This window comes from Schistocerca americana, chromosome 7 (genome assembly GCF_021461395.2).
Source record: "Schistocerca americana isolate TAMUIC-IGC-003095 chromosome 7, iqSchAmer2.1, whole genome shotgun sequence".
NCBI classification, from domain to species: Eukaryota; Metazoa; Arthropoda; class Insecta; order Orthoptera; family Acrididae; genus Schistocerca; species Schistocerca americana.
In genome coordinates this window covers 474,563,850-474,587,610 of record NC_060125.1, presented here as the reverse complement: position 1 = coordinate 474,587,610, position 23,761 = coordinate 474,563,850, and the positions used below count along the sequence as shown (strand labels likewise).

The 23,761-nt window shown below is 43.8% G+C and overlaps 1 protein-coding gene across 4 annotated transcripts in view; it reads left to right on the top strand.

Annotated features, from left to right (window-relative positions):
• LOC124622425 (protein daughter of sevenless) overlaps positions 1 to 23,761 on the top strand; it is a 243,346-nt gene that overhangs the window by 116,338 nt on the left and 103,247 nt on the right. For 2 of the 4 annotated variants that reach the window (XM_047148120.1, XM_047148118.1), the window contains exon 2: positions 21,528 to 21,575. The exons of the other annotated variants lie outside the window; for them this stretch is intronic. In XM_047148120.1, coding sequence (XP_047004076.1) covers positions 21,528 to 21,575 — 48 coding nt within the window. The remainder of the gene's footprint in view (positions 1 to 21,527; positions 21,576 to 23,761) is intronic. 4 annotated transcript variants of the gene reach the window in all.

Genomic DNA, 23,761 nt, shown 5'->3' with positions numbered 1-23,761 from the left:
CATAAAACGAATTACCACTGTAGCAGTTGGCTGCGCCATTTGCTATTCGCTCTTCTAGCGGCATGCTAGGGTACTGTGGCGCATGGATTTCATTGTGAACCAAGTCTGCATGTACCCGCAAACAAACTGTATGGCGTCTTTTAAAAGGAGATATCTTTGTCGGTGATAAGCAAGTGACTGAATCCAAGCAGGGCTCGACAGACACTAATAAATGTATTGCGCAACGGTACAATCTGTCAGTATCAATACATGCCTTGCGCAACGTTACAATCTATCAATATTTTAGAGATTGTTATGACGTGGATCGATTAATTAACAACCTATGTAGGCTACCAACGGCCAGTTCCTATCCTTGGACACGAGAATAAAAATTAAACCACAGTTATAATTACTCATACATGGACAGACAACGCCACATCACCTACAAATCATAAGATAAGAAATCTGCAGGCGCGGCTTCGTCGTTTTGCAGTGTGACTTAACCTTACTGCCATAAAACTGTGACTCCTCATAGACATCTTACTGAGACATCAAAAGTCAATAATCCACTTTAATATTAATAACAAAATATTTATTGAAAATTTCTATAGAAACAGCATGTAATTGAAGAATTAGCCTGACCAAGTAAAAGGAACTGGAAAATTCCAGTGAACTTCCGATTTATTAGCATAATTACAACCACTCTGGCATAAATTACTACAGCAAGTAGCGTCTGCTACACTTAATACACTTACATTTGTTTCGATACCTGAGTCAGCAATATTAAGAAATCACAAAAATATCTTCCATCTGTTTGGGGAATGAAAACAATGATACACCAGGCTGTATAACTTAATTATCGTCTTTTGCAACCATAATGAAAGACTTACATTACAGTTGCAAAAAATGGTAATCGACCTATACAACTTGTATATCTGCAACTCCGGAAAATGAGGCCGAAAACCAAAGAAGATAACATTAAATGATTTACGAACACCTGATCGCAGATTAAATATTAGGCGCGAAAGTAATCAGTGCTCAGTATTGAACTCAACCAAATCGTCACTCTGCTACGTGGTTCGTCAGAAAACTTAATCAGTCACACTGCCACTAGATACACGCCAAGTCGTAAGAAAAGGAAATCGGTAACACCTTACCTCGAATCGCTGAGCAGAATGCATAGAGAGGAGCAACATGTGCTTGTCAAAATCAAATTGGAAAAAAAAGAAAAAACAGAGCTTGCGCTGTCAAAACTAATATTGCAGCCACTCTCAGTACCAACGCCATTATCATGCACTCCTTCTCTTTAACTGAACGGCCACAGACTCATCACACCACAGCCTGACTCTTACAAACAACTTCCAACCGCTCTCTTCCGGCTCAGCACTTCAGTTTACGAGCAGAATGCTCACCGCCGACTAACGCATAACATACACTGCACTACATGGTATGCCCACTTAGGGCTGCGTATATGACAATAGGCTGAATGCCTCACACAACTGCGTATGTACAAATGACTCTTTACAAATGACGAATTGCAACTGCCTCCTTTCCTTCTTTCAAAATACAACACGCTCACGAGGCTTCACGAAGCCCTTGACGCTCATTGGCTGAGAAACTCACTTAAAGAACGCCAATAAAACTTATACTTTCCATGTAACAGAGATTGAAATCGAGCAGCGAACACTCTGAAAAGATGCCAAAAAACTTTCTCATAATCGATGTGCAAAAATGCGTAATCAAAATGAAGGGTGGCTGAATCAACAGAAAACTTTCGAAACAGAAAAATCAGTTACGTAACATGGATGGTAATTAACTCTCTTAATAACTTATCCTGAAGGGTTTTACAGAAAGCAAACGAAAGAACTCGCTCCTCTTCTAGCAGCAGTGTACCGTAGGTCAGGGGAGAAATCATAGTGGTACACGAAGCATCCTTGTTACACGCAACACATCATGAGATGAGGTGCGGAGTAAAGACATAGACTAAACATACACACACCCAAAGCCACATACAACCTGAAATTCTAATATTGTCGGACGTTTTCGCTACTGAATCAGCGTAAGGTCCACTCGTTATTCTGGGAATATTTCCTGCTGACATCGTCGTAAGACAACTCACTGCATCATGTTGGTGACATCAAGAGAACATAGATCAAGTAAGAGAGATTGCGGGTTTCAGCGTACAAGACGTCAATTTTCCGAAACTGGATACTTGAGTAAAGCGAGTGGATTTCGAGCAGTGGACGTACGTGACACCTTGTATACGTAGCCCCCTTCTGGATATCGAAGAGAAACTACAAATCGAACACATCAATAATATATGTGTGATTCATTTTATGCCCGGTTGTACCCCCGTTATTTACGTAGAGTTGGAAAGAGACCATGAACATCGTGCTCGCGCGCTTCTCTCTCTCTCTCTCTCTCTCTCTCTCTCTCTCTCTCTCTCTCTCTCTCTCTCCCTCCCCCCCCTCCCCCCCTCCCCCCTCCCCCTCCCCCCTGTGTGTGTGTGTGTGTGTGTGTGTGTGTGTGTGTGTGTGTGTGTGTGTGTGAGAGTGTGTGTGTGTGTGTGTGTGTGAGAGAGAGAGAGAGAGAGAGAGAGAGAGAGAGAGAGAGAGAGAGAGAGAGAGAGAGAGAGAGAGAGATCCTGAGTAAGTGATTTACAGATTACCTTTCCAAGTGGAAGCTAGGCAGAATGCACAGTAAAGTTCTGCCATAAATGAGCTATTTGTGTGTCTAATATCGTTTTCGACAGTAACCTTAAACGACAACGGCAATAACTTCGAAATAGCAAAGACGGCGCTTCCAAACGGAACAGAGGTTGATACGACGGATAAACGATATTTAGAGAATGCTAAGACATAAAGACCAGTTCTAGAAATCGTAATAAAAATGGAAAATACCAAACGTGTGGAACACAATCATTTAACATAAGGGAGGTGTAAAATAACTTAAGAATGTCTTTCAGGAAGGAACGTTGCACGCCCAAGAAGGTACGAAATCCGGTGTTCGATTTGGAATTCGACAAAGTCTTTGAAGACTTAATGGCAAGCGAAGCAATATGAGAATATGAGTGAATGACGTAAATCTGCATGGGAAACTACTACTGGCTTGCCTTAATTCTCTCGAAAATAATCTTGACCTTGAGGAAAAACCGGAAGGTCAGCAACATGTGAGTGGAAGGCTGCATTGTTTCCAGCGTCACGGGTAGTCGGTTTGTCGTGGAGGTTGCGGATATCTGGAAGGACAGAATGCAGTGTCCTCCAACGACAACAACGCTTGAAGTATAGAAGAAGAAAAGGGAGAGAGTAGGACACTTCCTCGGCATCACGAGCATTAGGAACACAGCGGCAGTGGCTGGTTAATGATCGGGGCAGGAATCGACTGAATGTAAAAAAAAAACCAAGCTTCATGGCATTCGTCTAGAGTGATGCATGGACACTAGATAATATAAACAAAAGAATTTGAACCCTCAGCATCCAGCCACTGAAGTGTGAGTCAGACTGTCGTAATGTTCTATTGCAAATAGAGAGAGAATGGTTCTGTTGTCGTAACAGTGAAGTATTCTGTTCCGAGCTGACCGAATAAGAAAATGTAAGCATGTGACAGGCTTATCTAAATATAATTGGAGTGGTGCTGTAAATTTTTTTCTTTGCAGGTTTAGCTGTAAATTACTTCGTGTTGACTATGCGGTGGACCGTCACGAATGATTTATGATGTGCTCGGCTTACAGGCGTTGATGAAGTACACTGTTGCATTCGCATTCATATTGTCATATTGTATATTTATGAGGCTGGAAATCGGAATTGAGAATACGATCAAGGTATTGAGAATGTGGCGCTAGCGTCTTATTCAATAGCGCACAGGTTTCCTCTCGGTGCTCCGATTCAAAGGTTTCTTTAAAAGTGTCGGTTTGAAAACCGTTTTCTCAAAGGACAGCGGCTATAAAACATAAAAATATAGTAAAGATCTCTGCAATTTATTTTACGCATGGAAACAGCGCATGTTTGCTTGTTGTTGTTGTTGTCGTCGTCTTCAGTCCTGAGACTGGTTTGATGCAGCTCTCCATGCTACTCTATCCTGTGCAAGCTTCTTCATCTCCCAGTACCTACTGCAACCTACATCCTTCTGAATCTGCTTAGTGTATTCATCTCTTGGTCTCCCTCTACGATTATTACCCTCCACGCTACCCTTCAGTACTAAATTGGTGATCCCTTGATGTCTTAGAACATGGCCTACCAACCGGTCCCTTCTTCTTGTCAAGTTGTGCCACGAACTCCTCTTCTCCCCAATTCTATTCAATACCTCATTAGTTATGTGATCTACCCATCTAATCTTCAGCATTCTTCTGTAGCACCACATTTCGAAAGCTTCTATTCTCTTCTTGTCTAAGCTATTTATCGTCCACGTTTCACTTCCATACAGTTGCTTAACTCACGTATAATGGCAGAATGCAGTAAACGACGATAATAATACAGAACCGATAACAGTTTTATGTTTAGGAATAAATGAAATGAATCGAGCTAATATGCACGTGAACTGATTTAGGGAAGAAGTTACTCGAAGCTGGTTCTGGATACTAGAGCGGTAAGAGCTGAGCTGACTCCCTTTTACGGGTTGTCTTCCAGATCTAATATGAAACTGTTGCCAAATAACACCACCACCTCCAGGAAAATCATCATACACTCAACTTTGAACGTCATCACTGCTGATGCGCTGTTGTTACAGTAAACCTGCTGCCGAAAAGTCGTACGCCTCTTGCTCTAAAATTGTAAGTCTGGTCGATGATACTGTGTGTGCAGGTCCCGCTGACACTGCATTCACCAATCGACGAGGGTCTGCGACCGACTATCCAATTTCCCTAGATGAATGCAGTTCCAGAAATTTGTTAAACGTTTAGTCTTCTTGGCCAATCAACACCCTAGGAGCAGCAGGTATTCTCGCTGGATGAGATACTACTGACCATACCGACAAGCGGTGTAACCGTGCGGCCTTAGGCGCCTTGCCACGGTTCACGCTACCCTCCCCGTCGGAGGTTCGAGTCCTCCCTCGGGCATGGGTGTGTGGGTTGTCATTAGCGTTAGTTAGTTTAAGTCAGATTAAGTAGTATGTAAACCTAGGGACCGATGACCTCAGCAGTTTGGTCCCATTGGAACTTATCACAAATTTCCAAACTAATGACCATACGTAGGAAATTTACGGCTAGAACAGTATCGGTGATGTCACGAACGCTATATACAGTGAAACTATTCCCGAGAATCACGTTATGCTCAGGTCTGGGAAGACCACCAGCGTACAAAAGTCGCACGTCATTCTGTGCAGTGCGTTCCAGGATATGATAGGAACGATCATTTGAAATAAAATGTCATAATTTTCATGGGCTCTAAAATGCATACCGTAAGAGCTATGAGCACATCCTCATATTTGATATTGTGAAACAAAGCTCTTCTAATGCAAGCTAATTGTTTTCCATTTTGTGGGAAGAGGTAGTAAAGACAAAAAAAAAAGGTTGCCTGGTATATATGGACCCAAAAACACATATCTTACGAGCTATGAGCACTTTTTCAGTAGAAGAGGCGTGTCTCGCAGTAACGAAGATGAACAAGTGCTTAGAGCACTTAAGGTATATGTACATTTTAGGGCCAATGTTTACTAGACTTCTTGCTTCGAATGATCATTTCTGTCATACCCGTGAATATTGACCGTTCCGACTGGGACACCCTGCATACTATTGCGTCATAAACTTGCCGTCGCACCAGCGATTTGACACAGCATCTCCGAAGAAGCAATGAAATGGGGATTTTCCCATGCGAACATTTAACGAGTGTACCGTGAATATCAGGAATCCGGTAAAACATCACATCTCTGACGTTGCTGCGGGGCCAACGACGACTTAAGAGAATAGTTCAAAGTGACAGAAATGCAACCCTTTTGCAAATTACTGCAGACTTCAGTGCTGGGCCACCAACAAGTGTCCGCGTGCGAACCATTCAACGAGACATCATCGATGTGGGCTTCCGATGGGAGGGCCCGCTCGTGTGCCCTTGCTGACTGCACGACACAAAACTTTACGTCTCGCCTTGTCCCGTCAGCACCGACTGTTGACTAGAAACATGTTGCCTGGTCGGACGAGTCACGTTTCAAATTATATCGAGCGGATGGACATGTACGGGTATGGAGACAAACTCATGAATCCATGGACCCTGCATGTCAGCAGGGGACTGTTCAAGCTGGCGGAGGCTCTGTAATGGTGTGGGGCGCGTGCAGTTGGAGTGACATGGGACCCCTAATACGTCTAGATACGGCTCTGACAGGTCACACGTAAGTAAGCATCCTGTCCGATCGCCTGCATCCATTCGTATCCATTGTGCATTCCGACGGACTTGTGCAATTCCAGCACGACAATGCGACTCCCAACACGTTCAGATTTGCTACAGGGTGGTTCCAGGAACACTCGTCTGACCTTAAACACTTCGCTGGCCGCCGAACCCCCCAGACATGAAGTTTATTGAGCATATCTCGGATGGCTTGCAATGTACTGCTCAGAAGAGATCTCCGCCCCTTTGTACTCTTATGAATGTATGGACAGTCCAGCATCCTATAGTATTAGAAGTGTGTTGATAGCGGTGTGAGGTGGAGCAGGAGCACTGTCTCAGAGTGTCCTGTTGCTAAGGTCTTCGCGTTCAGAAGTATTTTGGTAGCTCAGCCAATATTGTTTTCGCAGTTGGACGCGTTCCGGATATTAGGCACACACCTGTAGACGACGCAGGCAGCTGTCTGCCGATGGCGCCAGTGAAAGTTGCGCTCCGGGCATTCCGTCCCGTCCTAAGCCTGTCCTCGCGGCCGCTGTGCCTGCTGCCTGTTCTCAACTTGCAACTTGTCGCCGAGAAAAATGCTCGCGCCTACTTTTCTCATAAATCAGCTCGGAAAAACCAAATCGAGTGAATCAAAGCTCTCTTCATTCCTGCACATCACATTACAAACACTAGCTGCAGGTGGACGGATTCAATGTTCTTAGATTTCCGTAAGGCGTTCGACACTGTACCACATTGTCGAACCTAGATTCGATCATACGGAGTATTATCGCAAATATGTGACTGGTTCGAAGAATATGTGATCAATAGGACCCAGTACGTTATACTGGACAATGAATGTTCCATAAAAACTGGAGTAACTTCGGATGTGCACAAGGAAGGGAAATAAGGCCTCTTATGTTATCAGTATACAAACACGATTTATGAAATAGGTTCAGCAGCACCATCAAATATTCGCTGACAGTGCTGTTTTCTGCATGAGAGAACCGTCGTTGGATGATTGTAAGGAATTCAGAACGAGTGTAATGAGTGCCAGCGTCCTTTCAAAGTGGATGAATGTTACGTAACGACTGTAAGAAAGAGAATGATCTGTGTAGAATCGGATTGCTTGTGCAGTGGTGAACATCTTAAACACGTCAAATCGTAGTACGAAGGAGCGACATGAAATGAGATCACGTAATATCGGCATTTGGAAACGCGAATGGCAACCTTCGATTTTTTTCGGCGGGGTTCTGAGAAAATGCAGTGCATCTGTTAGGAAAATCACACAAAAGGCGCCAATGCGAGCAAGTCTAGAGTATTTTCTACAGTGTTTGAACTCGTTATCAAGTAGACATGAGAACAACAGACTAATTCACACGCGCGGTTAGAGGATCGTAGCAGATCGACATAGACCATACCAAAGTGTAGCAAAAGTGCTCGGAGAACTTGAACAGGAATTCTTGGAAGAAAGAAGGAAAAAATGGTTCAGATTGCTCTAAGCACTATGGGACTTATGTGAGGTCATCAGTCCCCTAGACTTAGAACTACTTAAACCTAACTAACCTAAGACATCACACACATCCATGCCAGAGGCTGGATTCGAACCTGCGACCGTAGCAGCAGCGTGATTCCGGACTGAAGCGCCTAGAACCTCTCGGTCACAGCGGCCGGCAAGAAAGAAGCCATAGTTCTTCCGATTGACCGTTGTGTAAATTTAGATAACCTGTATTCGAGTAAGGAAGGAAGGAAGGAAAGAAGGAAGGAAGAAAGAATGAATGAAAAATTAGAGTTTGACGTCCTGTCGACAGGACGGTTGCTAGAGACGGAGCACAAGCTCAGATTACGAAGGAATGTGGAAGGAAATCGGCCGTGCCCTTTTAAAAGGAACCATCCCGGCATCGTCCTGGATCGTTTTAGGGAAATCGCGGGAAACCTAACTCTTGATTGCCAGACTGATTTAAACCGTCGTCCTTCCGAATGCGAGTCTAGTGTACCTGTCTTCCAGAATGATTTTGTGACCATAATGCAGCCACTATCGTACGTCCCATGTAGGGTTCATGAGTATAAGAGAAGAGGGATTAGGGCGCTTAAAGAGGCATATTGGCACTTGATTTTATTTCGTAGCCCAATACGACAGACAGTCAATTATATTGGTACGATGTCACCTCCGCCATGCACTGTAACGTGGTTTGTGTAGTATGTGTGTTAACGATGTCTCCCTAATCTTTTTTTATCCTGGTTTCTCAAGAGTCACATCCTCGAAGTATCTGGACACGTATCTGATAAAAAGTCATGGTTTACTCGTAAAACATTGCCTTGTAGTAATATATTGTCGAATTTGAGCGCACAGTAGAAGTTTTTCCTGATCACATTTCAAGGGGGAAATGCAGTGATCCACAGTGTACCGAAACACATTATGAATATACAGTCAGATTTCAATTGTGAATCAGGAGAGGTTACTTCGTAATATATTATTTACATATTTATCCTCCTTCACTTGCAAATCGTGCATTAATTCGGAGTGCCAGAAGGTTTGGTGCTGGGTGTGTTCGCATTCTTAATTTATTGGTATACTTGACAGCCACTATCCTACGTCCCCTGTAGGGAGGGAAAAAGTAATCACCGATAGGAGACATCACACTTACATTACGTAAAACTGCCTCTGACCTTAATAATGGCTTCAATTCGGCGAGTATGTTAACAAGTTTGTTCAAGTATGCCATATTCAGCTGAATCCACTCATTGATGATTACATCCCATAGAGCTACGTAACTGCAGAGATGCTGATAGCTACGTATCCAAATCGTCCCGATACACTGAGGTGACAAAAGTCGTGGGATGCCTTCTAATATCGCTTCGAACCTTGTTTTGTCCGGTGTTGTGCAGCAACACGACGTAGCATTGACTCAAGTCGTTGGAAGTCCCCAGCAAAAATACTGAGCCTCGCTGACTGTAAAGCCGTCAGCAGTTGTGAAAGTGTTGCCGGCGTATACGAGGTGTGGCTAGAAAAAAACCGGCCTAGTACTGGTGAAACAATAAAACGAATGCAATAAGGCTGAAAGTCGCGTGGCCTGTCACGTGACTCTCGCTCCGCCTACTGCTCTAGTTTCATCTGCCTCCTGCACTCAGTCTGCCCGTGGCGTCTGTTTTAAGTAGTTGACGTTTTGTCTGTGCGTCGGAAAATGTTGAGTGTACAGAAAGAACAGCGTGTTAAAATCAAATTTTGTTTCAAACTAGGAAAATCTGCAAGTGAAACGTTTGTAATGTTACAACAAGTGTACGGCGATGATTGTTTATCGCGAACACAAGTGTTTGAGTGGTTTAAATGATTTAAAGATGGCCGCGAAGACACCAGTGATGACACTCGCACTGGCAGACCATTGTCAGCAAAAACTGATGCAAAACATTGAAAAAATCGGTAAACTTGTTCGACAAGATCGCCGTTTAACAATCAGAGCAGTGTCTGAGTTAACAGGAGTTGACAAGGAAAGTGTTAGGCAGATTCTTCATGAAAGTTTCAACATGAACAAAGTGTGTTCAAAAATGGTTCCAAAGTGTCTCACAATTGAACAGAAGGAACGCCGAAGAATGGTTTGTTCTGACATCCTGGAAAACATTGAAAGTGATCCCACCTTCTTACAAAATGTTATTACTTGCGATGAATCGTGGTTTTTTACTTACGATCCCGAAACTAAACGCCAATCGATGCATTGGAAAACTCCTGGTTCTCCACGAAAAAAAAGCACGAATGTCAAAATCGAAATTCAAGGCAATGATGATTGTTTTTTTTTGACATCAAAGCGATTGTGCACATTGATTGGGTACCAGAGGGACAAACAGTGAATCAGCATTACTACATTAGCGTCCTGGCTACCCTACGTGAGCGAGTACGGAGAAAACGGAACGATTTGTGGAGAGAAAAAAGTCATGGATCCTTCACCAAGACAATGTCCCAGCTCACAGTGCGTTGTCAGTGAAGACGTTTTTGGCAAAACACAACATTCCCATCTTAGATCATCCACCCTACTCACCTGATTTGGCCCCCTGTGACTTTTTTCTTTTCCCTAAAGTCAAGTCAGCTTTGAAAGGAACTAGATTTGAGACTGTTGAAGTAGTAAAAGAAAAAGCGACGGAAGTAATGTATGGACTTACCGAAAATGATCTGCAGCATTGCTATGAACAGTGGAAAATTCGTATGGAGCGGTGTAGAGACCGAGGAGGAGAGTGCATTGAAGGAGATAACATGAAATTGTAAATAATTGTAAATAAATGTTTTTTCCAGCATCAGTCCGGTTTTTTTCTAGCCGCACCTCGTAATTTTCTGCACTGACTGCCACCTAGATTTTGTCCTATAAATGTTCGGCGGGATTCATGTCGGGCGATCTGGGTGGCCAAATCATTCGCTCGAATTGCCCAGAATGTTCTTCAAACCAGTCGCGAAAAATTGTGGGCCGGGGACATCGCGCATTGTCATTCATAAAAATTCCATCCATATTTGGAAACGTGAAGTCCACGAATTACTGCAGATGGTCTCCAAGTAGTCGAACATAACCACCGGCCGGAGTGACCGTGCGGTTCTAGGCGCTACAGTCTGGAGCCGAGCGACCGCTACGGTCGCAGGTTCGAATCCTGCCTCGGGCATGGTTGTGTGTGATGTCCTTAGGTTAGTTAGGTTTAATTAGTTCTAAGTTCTAGGCCACTGATGACCTCAGAAGTTAAGTCCCATAGTACTCAGAGCCATTTGAACCATTTGAACATAACAATTTCCATTCAGTGATCGGTTCAGTTGAACTAGAGAACCAAGTTCATTCCAAGCGTACACAAGCCCACACCTTTATAGAGCTACCACCAGTTTGCACAGTGCCTTGTCAGCAACTTTAGTCAGTAGCTCCGTGGGGTCTGCGCCACACTCGAAAACTGCCATCAGCTCCTACCAAATGAAAACGGGACTCATCTGACCAGGTCTGCAGGCGATGTCGTGCTGTTAGGAAATTTCGATGCACTACCCTAACAGATACGTTCGTTGTACTTTCACATTGATTTCTGCGGCCATTTCATGCAGTGTTGCTTGTGTGTTAGCACTATCAGCCACTGTGTTGTCCGTGGTGAGAAGTCATGCCTGAAATGTGGTATTCTCGGTACACTGTTGTCACTGTGGATCTCGAATATTGGATTGCTTATCGATTTCCGAAACTGAATGTCTCATGCGTGTAGCTGCAACTACCATTCCGCATTTAAAGTCTGTTAATTGCCGTCGTGCGACCATAGTCACTTTGGAAATCTTTTCACGTGAGTCAGTTAAGTACACACGACAGCTCCGCCAATGCACCGCTCTTCTATACTTCGTGTACGCGGTGCTACCACCATCTGGATATGTGCATATACCTATCCCACGAATTTTGTCTCCTCAGTGTATTTTCAATGGGATTAAGATTAGGTGATTTAGCAGCCCAGATACGGTGCTATTGGGTGTGTGAATGTTCGCCAAACCTTGCACCCCTGTGCACACGGATTTGGGCATCTTGGTAGACCGGAGTATCTACAGCATACTGCTCGTGGAGATGTAGAAAGGACAACACTTCCTCATCGAAAATGTTGACATAAGTGTCCTGATCCATGTTCATGGTAAACTTAATGCGTGGAGCCCAAATTATGGCACGAGAAACACTCTCAAAACATCATAAAGCGGCGTCGGCCTGTACTGTACCTTCCACACGCTGTCACACTACGGTTTAAACATTCATTAGGCCGCCTGTGCACACACGACAGTGCTACAGTCACTGACCACTTGTATTATTTGCCCAACTGGAGACTTGCAGGTTCAGGTACCGCTTTGAGAGGTGGCTTTTTGCGACTTACCCGACACCAAATGTTCATTGCATACAATTCCGTATATTGTGTTCGCTCAGAAACTGGTGGAGATGGACTTGCATTCACTGGCAGTAGCAATTCTTGCCTGGTTCGAAACGGATTGTCATTGTCGATTATGAACGATTTCCGATCACTATTTTTACGTCATTTTACGTGTATACGAGTGGTACCTCTTTCCTCGTAGACACTTTGGACATTCCTCGTTGATAGATCAACAAACCAGCCAGTGCCTTCATAGTGTAGTCGTCGGCACCGCCCAAACACATTTCCGCTATTCTATCTCATCTTCACGTCGACCCATACGTTTCCTTACTGGCATACACCCACCACTTCACTGCCAGATTCTGTGTCGACGGTGGAGGGTGATATAATAGCATGGTGTCGGTTCTACATGTTCTACAGCATCACAAAGCGGTTAGTGACTAATATTGTACGAAGAGCTTATGACCTTTCGAAGACTAACTGTTGGAAACCAGTTATGTTTGATGCGGGTGATTAATATGTTTGTCATCGGCAGACACAGCTCGAATGATAGCTTATCAGGATTAAGCGGACTCACAGCAAACAATTCGTCTGAAACTTTTGAAGGCACCCACTGTTGGAAAGGTGTAAATATAACCCGCTGGTATCAGAAATACACGTCACTGGTCGTGCAGTTTAACGTCGCTTTAAACACACACGTGTGCAAGAAACTCGTTTAGACATCCTTCACAGTTAGTCTCTCGCGTTCACTTGAAGACCGTACTGCTAATTTGTTTCCTGTGTAAACTCTATTTTGTTTTATCTAGTTATCTTCTAGGGTCATGCAGTCTTAAATATCTGCAGTCTTGACCCCAGCTGAAGCGAACACCAGGAATATTGCTTGAAGTAGATACTAGCACATCTCGCACACACACATTAAAATAATTTGGGATTACACAACTCTACAGTACACGTGCCCCTCATGATAAATTAAGCAAATAATTAAAAATAGTTTCATATGAACTAAGATTTTTTACATGAGTGCTGAGAAAGAGGACACTCTAATTTAGAGAACAGGTCTATAAGAGGCCACCGGAAAACATAGAGAGATTTTAGAATTACCCAAATATTCGTAAAATACCTTCAAAATATCGTAACAGCCACTCCTCGTACGTACAATCTGTTTACCTAGGTCCAAGGCCGAACAAGTACCGTTAGAAGCGTAACAAGTACAAATTTTCAGTGTGAATATGACTCTACTACTACAGCTTGTAGATAAATGATGATCTTCGTCGTCCATCAGAGTAGTCATTTAGATAGTAAGCAAGCAGTATTGGATAAACAGCAACTCGCTACAGTTGAAAGAATAGCAATTTCCTTTCGAAGAGTAACATTTCTGGTATTTTCAAAAGCCCATTTATAATCTTTGAACAGGAACGCTATATAGCTGTTTAGTGTTAATTAATTATTCATACGTCGTACTCTACTGTTTTCTGGAAGCCATTATAACGTGTTTTCTCAATTGTCCAACATCACTGAGGTTTCCACTTCATGCTATGAGCTACGAAACCTGTGCGTATGCGTGCGTGCGAACGCGCGTTGGGGAGGGGGGGAGTAAGTAAATAAATTATTCAGCAACAACCTCTACGTATATTTCGTTACTGTATTGTTCGTCGTTGCGATGCTCTGTGTGACAGCATTCGTTCTAATGTCTGCTACTGTATATAATATTGGTGACACAACGAAAGTAGTACTAAGTGAAGGTCTTGACGACAGATTTTTAATTGACAGTCCTCACTCTTCCATGTGATTTTCGCTGCTTAGATACGAGAAGAGGATCCACTACCCTTTAAACACAAGATTTTTTATGATTGTATGCTATTGTAGGGATTCGCACGTAGGAGTCGCAATCACAGCTGCAGTCGCTCCTGCACGGCTAAAGGCAAACAGTGTATGCTTGTTGCGAGACGACACTGTGTCTGGTACTTGGTAGAAGAGATCATCTGTATGTTGTTGCTCAAACTTAAATTTCGCTTTCGACGTGTAAAGTAGATCCCATATCTCTGCTGCACATACTTCTAGCTGCACAGCCGGACCGATGCAGTCAATGAGAAAATTCAGAGTTGTCATGCGAACTCGTAATTTACGCTGTTGAGAGAATTGAAGCTCGGACTTCATTCCGTCAAGCTTTCCTCAACAAATGTTTCTTCCTGTTACCGGGTGCAAAAAATGTTCAAATGTGTGTGAATTCCTAAGGGACGAAACTGCTGAGGTCATCGGTCCCTAGACTTACACACTACTTACACTAACTTATGCTGAGAACAACACACACGCAACCATGCCCGAGCGTGGACTCGAACCTTCGGCTGGAGGGGCCGCGCTACCGGCTACATTTTGTGGTTTCTGATTGGCACGAAGTTAATTGTGCTTTGCAGAGGAAATAAAAAGATCGTTCTAATCCCTTTCAACAACCGTCTGAGTTCGGTTGCTCTTATCTAGAGAAACATTGTTCGAAAATTTATAAATTTGCAGGCAGGTGTAAGAAATAATATAAAGACTTGAACCAAAATTATTTTACTTTAACTGCTTTTGTTAACTGCTTTTGTCTGTACTGGATAGGGAATGAGAGGGGAAGAAATGGAGTGGCAATAGTGGTCAGAGAGGGTCTGCAGGAGGAGGTGGAAGGTATCAATGATCGAATGATAAAAGCCAGAGTACGAGTGAAAGGAAAAAGCATTGAAATCATCCAAGCATATGCCCCACAGGTGGGGTGTACAAAAAAGGAGAAGGAGGAATTTGAAGATGACATGCAAAAGCAGCTAAATGGTGGTAATCAGATTATAATAGGGGACCTCAATGCACATGTTGGCACAGACAGGAAAGGATTCGAGGAGATAATGGGACCAGAGGGCTGGGGGAACCGAAATGGAGAAGGAAAATTGTTGCTGGAATTCTGCAAGAGGAATGGGCTGGCGATCGCAAATTCCTGGTACAAGAAGAGTAGTAGCCACAAAATAACTTGGTACAGTGGAGACTGGTCCCAAACTTCAGTAGTAGACTATGTTCTAGTGGATAGGCAGATGATGAGCAGCCTCACAGATGTTAAGGTCATTCCATCTGAGGCCTTAGACAGTGACCATCGGCTGTTGGTAGCCACCCTGAGAGAGAAAAAAGATAGGAGGGCAACAGATATACAGGAGAAAAGGTTGAAGACATGGATGCTGAAAGAGGATGAACGGAGGACCCAGTACCAGACACTGATCAGGAAGAAGCTGCCAAAGGAAGATCAGAGAACAGTGGAAGAAGAATGGGGAGATTTTAAGAGGGCTCTAGTTGAGGCAGCTGAGACTGTGTGCGGAAGAACTAGCACAAAGAGGAGAAGTAAGGAAACCCCATGGTGGAACAACATATGTAAAGAGGCAGTACTTCGAAAGAACAAAGCCTTCAGAGAATGGTTCCAGACCCGAACAGAGGAAGCTAGGGTAAAATATAAGGAAAGCAAGAAAGCGGCACAGACCATTAGTAGGGGCGGAGAAGAAGAAGTGGATGGAAAAATGGACAAAAATGTTAGAAGAGGACAGTGAAGGGAACAAAAAAGTACTTTACACCATGGTAAGAAATAAGAGGAACGACAGAAGCGAGTGCCTGAGGATCATGGATAATAATGAAAGAGTTGTGGAGGAAATGCATGAGCTCAAAAAGATTTGGAAGGAGTACTTTGAAGATCTGTTGAATGCCGCCAAGCGGGTAACTAACAGCGTTGGAGAGCCTAAGGCAGCAGACGATTATAATAGTGGGGAAATTGATGATCTAACTTGGAATGAAGTGGAAGAAGCCATAAAGAGGATGAAAGGGGGCAAGGCACCAGGTTGGGACAAAGTAACAGTGGATATGATACGAGCAGCAGGAGAAGTAGGAACCCAGTGGCTATACAGAGTGCTGAGGGTGGTGTGGAAGGAGAACAGAATTCCTGAGGATTGGAAGAAAGGAATTATAGTCCCGATCTTCAAGAAAGGGGATAAAAGGAGATGTGAGAACTACAGAGGAATCACCCTGCTATGCCACTGTGGAAAAATCTATGAAAAGATCCTGGAGAAGGGAATAAGAAGCAGCATTGAAAGTAGACTGCAAGGGGAGCAGTATGGTTTCAGACCGGGAAGATCAACAACGGACCTCATATTTGCGGTAAGGCAACTGCAGGAAAGGCACTATGAGTACGGGAAGGACTTAATAATGGCCTTTTTAGATATTGAGAAGGCGTATGACAGTATCTGTAGGGACAAGCTCTGGGATGTGCTGAACGCAAAAGGGATAGATGAAGAGATAACACGAAAAGTCAGAAAAATGTATGAGGGAAGTGAGAGTTGTGTGAAAGTGGGGAGGGAACGTACTGCATGGTTCAAGCTGGAAAATGGGCTGCGACAGGGAAGTGCACTTTCGCCTTTATTGTTTATTATTGTTATGGATGAAATCCTACAGCAAGTATCAGATGCAATTGGAGATCATAAAATGAAAGCAGTGCTTTTTGCCGATGACCTGATGTTATGGGGAAATTGCGAGAAGGAGGTGCAAGAGCAGTTAGATGTATGGGAGGCAACGGCAGCACAATATGGAATGCATTTCTCTGCAAAGAAAAGTGAAATAATTGTCACAACAAGGAAGAAGAATAGGCCAAATGTGGATATAACTTGTGGAGGGGAAAAACTACAAGTGGTAGAGAACTTCAAGTACCTGGGAAGCGTGATTGAAAGTAAGGGGGGAAACGCAATGGAAATAAGTGAAAGGTGCAGAAAAGCAGGGCAGTTCTACAGATGCATCAGGGGGCTTATTTGGAGCAAGGAGGTGCCACAGAAATCCAAGGGAATTATATACCGAACCTACTTTGTCCCCATATTGGCATACGGAAGTGAGACATGGGTAATGCACAAAAGCGATAAAAGTAAAATACAGGCTAGTTCCAGAGGAGCAGGTTGAGTGTAACAAGACGAGACAGATTGCGAAATGTGTATGTGAGGGAAAGACTAAAGGAGGAACCAGTACAGGACAGGATAGAAAAATCAAGACTGCAGCGGTATGGACACATGAAGAGAATGGATGAGGGAAGAATTCCAAAGAGGATGTTTGATCTGCAACTGGAGGGGAAGAGGCCCAGAGGAAGACCAAGAGATAGATGGGTGAAGGGAGTGAAGGAATGTGTGACGAGAAGAGAACTGGGCGAAGGTGGAAGAGGGGGAATGGTGGAAAGACAGAACACGATGGAGAGGCTTGTGTTCCCGACAGACCCAGCCAGTGGCTGGAATCTGTCCAAGATGATGATGATGATGAACTGCTTTTGTCACAATGTAAGAGGCGGTCCCCGCATCGGCAGTTCACCATTTGTTGGAAGTCGACTGGAGTCAAGCCACACCGCAGTTTTCATGGACTGAACATTTTTGTAGAAGTTAACAAGCGAAAATAACGACCTGAAAGGTGCATACCGGCATGTGGGCTGAAAATTAAGCAGGAACTGAAATCCAGTAGCCGGCCGGTAAACTAGAAAGTAGCTATCGGGGATATTCGTACCAGGCAAATTCATTGTCCACCTGGACTTGCACGCAAACTAACCACGTGACTACTAAGCTGCAAGTACAGTAAGTTCGGCAGTGAGATATTGTTACGCTTTGTGCTGGTTCCTGCACCGGCTTGTTCGTTTCTTTTGCGTGAACTGCGTGGCACGTCGTGCGCTACCGCACACTGCAGCCTCGCACGATGTGTACACAAGGCATTAGCGAGTCACAGTACGATGCTAAACAGCCTGCTGCTTCTATCTCCTTTTTCAATATCGCATTTATAGTTCGAAATGTGAGGTCTGTTAAGGAACCTAACATTGCTCCGTATCCGTCAAAACCTCCCGAATAATCTCGTCGATTCACATTATTGATATTTCGCTTAGTTTCCAAACTGTGTTTCAAGCAAAGGTGAAATTCTACAAATCGAGCTTGTGATTTGTCTCAAATGGTGGTGGAACGTTAATTTTTTTTTTCTTGAAGCAACGTTACGGAGACGATGTAGGTCAAAAACAATATTCCGAGAAGGTGGCACAAGACCGGAAAGACATTGTTCTTCAGCAGGTGGTGTCCACAGGCAATAAAGGAGCTTGAGCGCGACAGCCATAGTCTGTCAGAACTTGCAGAAAAGACTGGAATCGCAGAAGTTTCGGGTAAGGAGGCATAAACTGAGTAATTCAAGAAACAGCAAAGATAGTTACTCGTTTGATGCCTAAAATGGACATGTTACAAGGTGCCGATGTTTCAAGGAATTCTTTCTGACAGGCTGACTGTGGAGGAACATTTAAGCAAAGGATCATCACTATAGAAGAACGGTGAATTCACGGCTATGACATTGAAGTAAAATTGTGACTGGGGGGGGGGGACCTGCGAGGCTGAATGTCTGAATGTAATTCAAGGTCAGCTCACAGACCTTTTTCCCGGCGTAGTGTAGCAACTCCACGCGGCTTGGACTTTGCAACTAGTTGAAATTCCCCTGCAGCAGTATTGAACTAAGCTGCCTCTGTAGCCGTTCATAATAGCGAAAGTGTTGCCGGTGCAGGATATTATCCACGAACTGACCTCTCTCTTATGTCTCAAAATGTTCGATGTGATTCACGTCGGGCGATCCGCGTGGCCAAATCATTCGCTCGAATTGTCCACAATTTTCTTCAAACCAATCGTGAGCAATAGTTGCCCGGTGGCATGGAACATTGTCATGGTAATATGAAGACCTTAAATGGCTGTAAATGGTCTCAAAGTAGCCGAATAACCATTTCCAGCCAATGATCGGTACAGTTGGATCAGAGAACTCAGTCCATTCCATGTAAACGTAGGCCACACACATGGAGCCACCAAAAGTTTGCACAGAGCCCTGTTTAAATTTGGGTCTATGGCTTCGTGGGGTGTGCGCCACACTCATACTCTATCGTCAGCTCTTACGAACTGAAATCTGGATTCATGTGATGAGGCCACGGTTTTGCAGTTGTCTAGGGTCCAACAGATACGGTCACGAGCCCAGGAGAGGCGCTGCGGGCGATGTCTTGGTGTTAGCGAAGGCACTCGCGTCGGTCGTCTGTTGCCCTGTTGCCATAGCCCATTAACGCCAAATTTTGCCACACTGTCCTAACGGACACATCCGTCGTACATCCCACATGGATTTCAGCGGTTATTTCACGCAGTGTTGCTTGTCTGTTAGCACTGACAACTCTACGCAAAGACCTCTGCTCTCAGTCATTAAGTGGAGGCTGTCGGCCACAGCGTTGTCTGTGGTAAGAGGTAATACCTGACATGTGATATTCTTGACAAACTCTTGACCTTTTGTATCTCGGAATATTGAATTCCCCCAACGATTTCCGAAACGGAATGTCCCATGCATCGTGCTCCAACTACCATTCCGCGTTCACAGTCGTGCGACCATACTCACGTTGGAAACATTTTCTCACATGAATCATCGGAGTACAAATGACAGCTTCACCAACGCACTGCCCTTTTATACCTCGTGTACCCGATACTAACGCCATCTGTATAAATGCGTTTCGCTATCCCATGACTTTCGTCACCTGAGTGTATAACTTGCAATACGCTACGCTCTGTTAAGCGGGGTGGATACAAATTCGTTTTTGTAGTCACATCACGAATAGCGTCTTACCACTATGTGCACTGTGTTCATTGACAGATTATGTCGTATCGTAAACCGACGTAAGAGCCACGCAGCATTTAAAAATATAGTTCGGCCTCAATCCGACGTGCGCAATGTGATTATTTCATCCGTGTGTAAGATATAACTTGACAGTGAAGTGAAAGGGATTCACAGATTTTGGGAACAGTGTCCAAACGTTGATGAAACAGTTACCGGTATGTCGCAGCTGATTTGTTTAGTGATGGCAGCGACTCACCTGCTGACATTCGTTGTTACTTTATTGTGCTAGAAATGACGTCAGTTATATGAACTCGATAAAGTTTGAGGTGGGGTGTACTCAATCTAGTAGTGGAAATTTCCATTCTGGCGGCTTGGTGTGAGTGGATGCCATTGTCCATACACTCAGTTACCAAACATCACATTCGGTATGGGAAAAGGCTACTTATAGTGGGTTCCAAATGAACTGTGGAGGAAAGGTCTTCTAAAACAGCACAGCAGAAACCAAAAACGTGTGTTTCCTTATCCTGCAGAAGCACCAGCAACTAGAGTTACCAGGTCTCCCATATTTTACGGGTGTCCCCCGTATTTTGTCTACATTTCCTCGCGTCTACCGTATTTTCGGGAGGTCTCCCATATTTTACAGTTTTTCCCATATTTTACCCACCTCATGTATTTGATAATATTTTCCGTCATATTTCCTAAAGTTTTATTTATTTATGCTAACATTTCTGTACCGTTCAAAGTCATTGTAATTAAATGTTTTGGTAAATGAGTAGTCCTACTATGCTGTGAAAGTTGTTTTAGTTAAAATTTTTGAGTGCCATGTACAATGATGAATTCATTTACAACTTGTTTTGTAGAAAGGAGTTTCAATATGTAAACGTTTCGGGAAACACTCGTTATTTGTGTACACTGTTGTGTACAGTTAGGTACAACGGTCTCAAAAAGGTAAAACTTGCCATCAGTGCCACGATAGGACTATCATGGCCATCATTTCCAAAACCTCCCGTATATTTAATGTGAAAGTCTGACAGTCCTATCAGAAACTAAAATCTCACGCTGCCATTTTGATCTTAAAAGGGAATCGAAAAGTGGAAATTTAAATGTCTTCACCAAGTTCATCCAGTTCCTGTGCGTTGTCAGTGTTGTGCGTGACGTGTGAACTGGCGCCAGATTTCGTCGACGACACTGTTCCAAGAAGCGGATTCTAAATCCCCGTCCACTCGACCACTCGCTTAACGGTTGCAGGACATTAACTGGGAGCGTGTGCATGTGGACTTAACACCACGTAAGGACGATTCTGACGTTGTATGGACACTTCGCTTTAGCGGCTCGGCGACACCTGCGTTCTGAAAGGGACATTTTTATTTTATTTTTAAGTCCGTAGTCTTCAGAATGGTTTGATGTTGTCCTCTGTCCCCTGCATCAACATCCGTACTCCGCAAATCACTGAAATTGCATTGCGGAGGGTACTTTCCATTACACCTGTTACAGATATTTTCCGGTAGCACTCAGGTGCGGAGCACGTAAGAAATATTGCTCGGTGGCCTCTGTGTGCGCAGTAGACTAATCTTTTCTTCGAGGTCCATTTTTTAAAGGTATGAATCGTTCTAATGTCAAGTCCTGTTCACCAAAATTTGACTTTGTATGTGTGGTTTGGGAAAATATCGGTTAGATGATTGTTCTGATTCATTTGACAGGACTTTGTGTGGTATGAGTGGCTTTGAGTTAACAAATCGCGATTATCATTTGTAGGTGGCGCACGCAATTGTCAATCATGGTATGACGAAGAAACAGGATAAGGTAAGTCTCAGAAAATGGTGTAGATTCTCTAGTAACAAAAACGCTAATAATAGATTGTAGGTAGTTTTCTTACATTGTATTCGTAACACCTTTACCACGGCTTTAGAGCAGAACAGTGAGATAACATAAGTGTACATGCACTAACAATTTTATGACATTTAGGCACACTCCAAAATTGTGTTGTACTTAGCCAGTTACAATGGCATTAAAACGTCTAGTCTCTTAGAAATGCTATATTTTGTTTTGTTGTCGGCATAACAAACTAACATTAAAGTGTAGGCGTCGCTGACGTCGGCAGAAGTACACTGAATAAGCCTTACATTATCATGCAGTGTGTTCGTTTAATAAAATGGTTGACACATTGAGCAATCTCTGTTGCTTCAACATAATGAACATACACCTTTTTATATCAACAGTAAACCATCATCTGATCTATTAAAAGTTTCCACGAGACGAAAATAAAACGGTAGCTAAATCAGTGATACTGTGTAGTACGTATCATTAACAAAGAAGTGTGAGAAAATGATACCTTTTGTGCAGACACGTACTTTATAGCAAAGCCTGGGAGGCACAATTGTGAGTTGTACAGCTGGAACGTAAATTAAGGCACGAAACAACAAATACCGTACGAATGATGCTATGCGGATTTAAGCAAATGGATGGCGGGATTCCAAAAGATGGTAAAGTACTAAGGCGACCACCTAACAGAAGGTGGGTATGTGAAATACGAAAATATGCAGGAGCTAACAGGGTGCGTACAGCTGAATATAATGCATGGAAATGTATAGAGGCAGCCTTCATACAGTAGGGGACGTTAAATGGAATGCGGTGATAGTGGTGATATCATACTGTATGAAATGAGATTGCGTGTACGGATACGTAATAGATACAGCCAAAAGCTATGTAGCTGAAAATCGTAGCGTCGCTGATTCAGCTACCATTTCATTTTCATCTCGTGAAAACTTTAATAGATGATGGTTTCCGTACATTGAAGCGCCAAAGGAACTGGTATACGCATGCTTATTCAAATACAGAGATATGTAATCAGGCAGAGTACGGCGCTACGGTCGGCAACGCATGTATAAGACAAGTGTCTGGCGCAGTTAGGTAGGTTGCTGCTGCTACAGTGGCAGGTTATCAAGATTTAAATGAGTTGTAACGTGGTGTTACGGTCGGCGCAAGAGCGATGGGACACAGTATCTCCGAGGTAGCGATGAAGTGCGGATTTTGCCTTCGGACTACTGCGCCATTGTACCGTGAATATCAGGAATCCGGTAAAGCAAAGTCTCCGACATCGCTGCGGCTGGAGAAAGATCCTACAAGAACGGGACCAATGACGACTGAACGAGAATCGTTCAGTGTGACATAAGTGCAATCCTTCCGCAAATTGCTGCAGATTTCAGTGCTGGGCTGTCAGCAAATGTCAGCGTGCGAACCATTCTACGAAACGTCATCAATATGGGCTTACGGAGCCCAAAGCCCACTCGTGTACTCTTGATGACTGCACGACACAAAGCTTTATGCCTCGCCTGGGCCCGTCAATACCGACGGTGCACTGTTAATAACTGGAAACGTATTGCCTGGTCGGACAAGTCGCGTTTCAAATTGTATCGAGCGGATGGACGTGTACGGGTATGGAGACAACCTCACGATTCCATGGACCTTGCATGTCAACAGGGGACTGTTCAAGCTGGTGGAGGCTCTGTGATGGTGTGGGGCGTGTGCAGTTGGAGTGATACGGAACGCCTGATGTAGATACGACTCTGACAGGTGACACGTACGTAAGCGTCATGTCTGTTAACCTGCATCCATTCATGTCCATTGTGCATTCTGAAGGACTTGAGTAACTCCAGCAGGACAATGCGACATCCCACACGTCCAGAATTGCTACAGAGTGGTTTCAGGAACACTCCTCTGAGTTTAAACACTTCCAATGGCCACCATATATTATTGAGCATATCTGGGATGCCTTGCAACGTTGTCCGTAGATTTTACGCCAGGTGTTCAGCAAGGGCTATTATCTCGTACTTTTTATTGTATAAAGTGAATTGTTTGATGGAAGGGGACAATGGATTTCCTGATGACGACGGAGAGAAGTTACCTAGACTCAGAAACGCGCTCCTCAAAAGGCACCAGAAGTGAATGGAGATGGTTCTTGCGTCTTTCTGAGAAGCAGTGAAGTGATA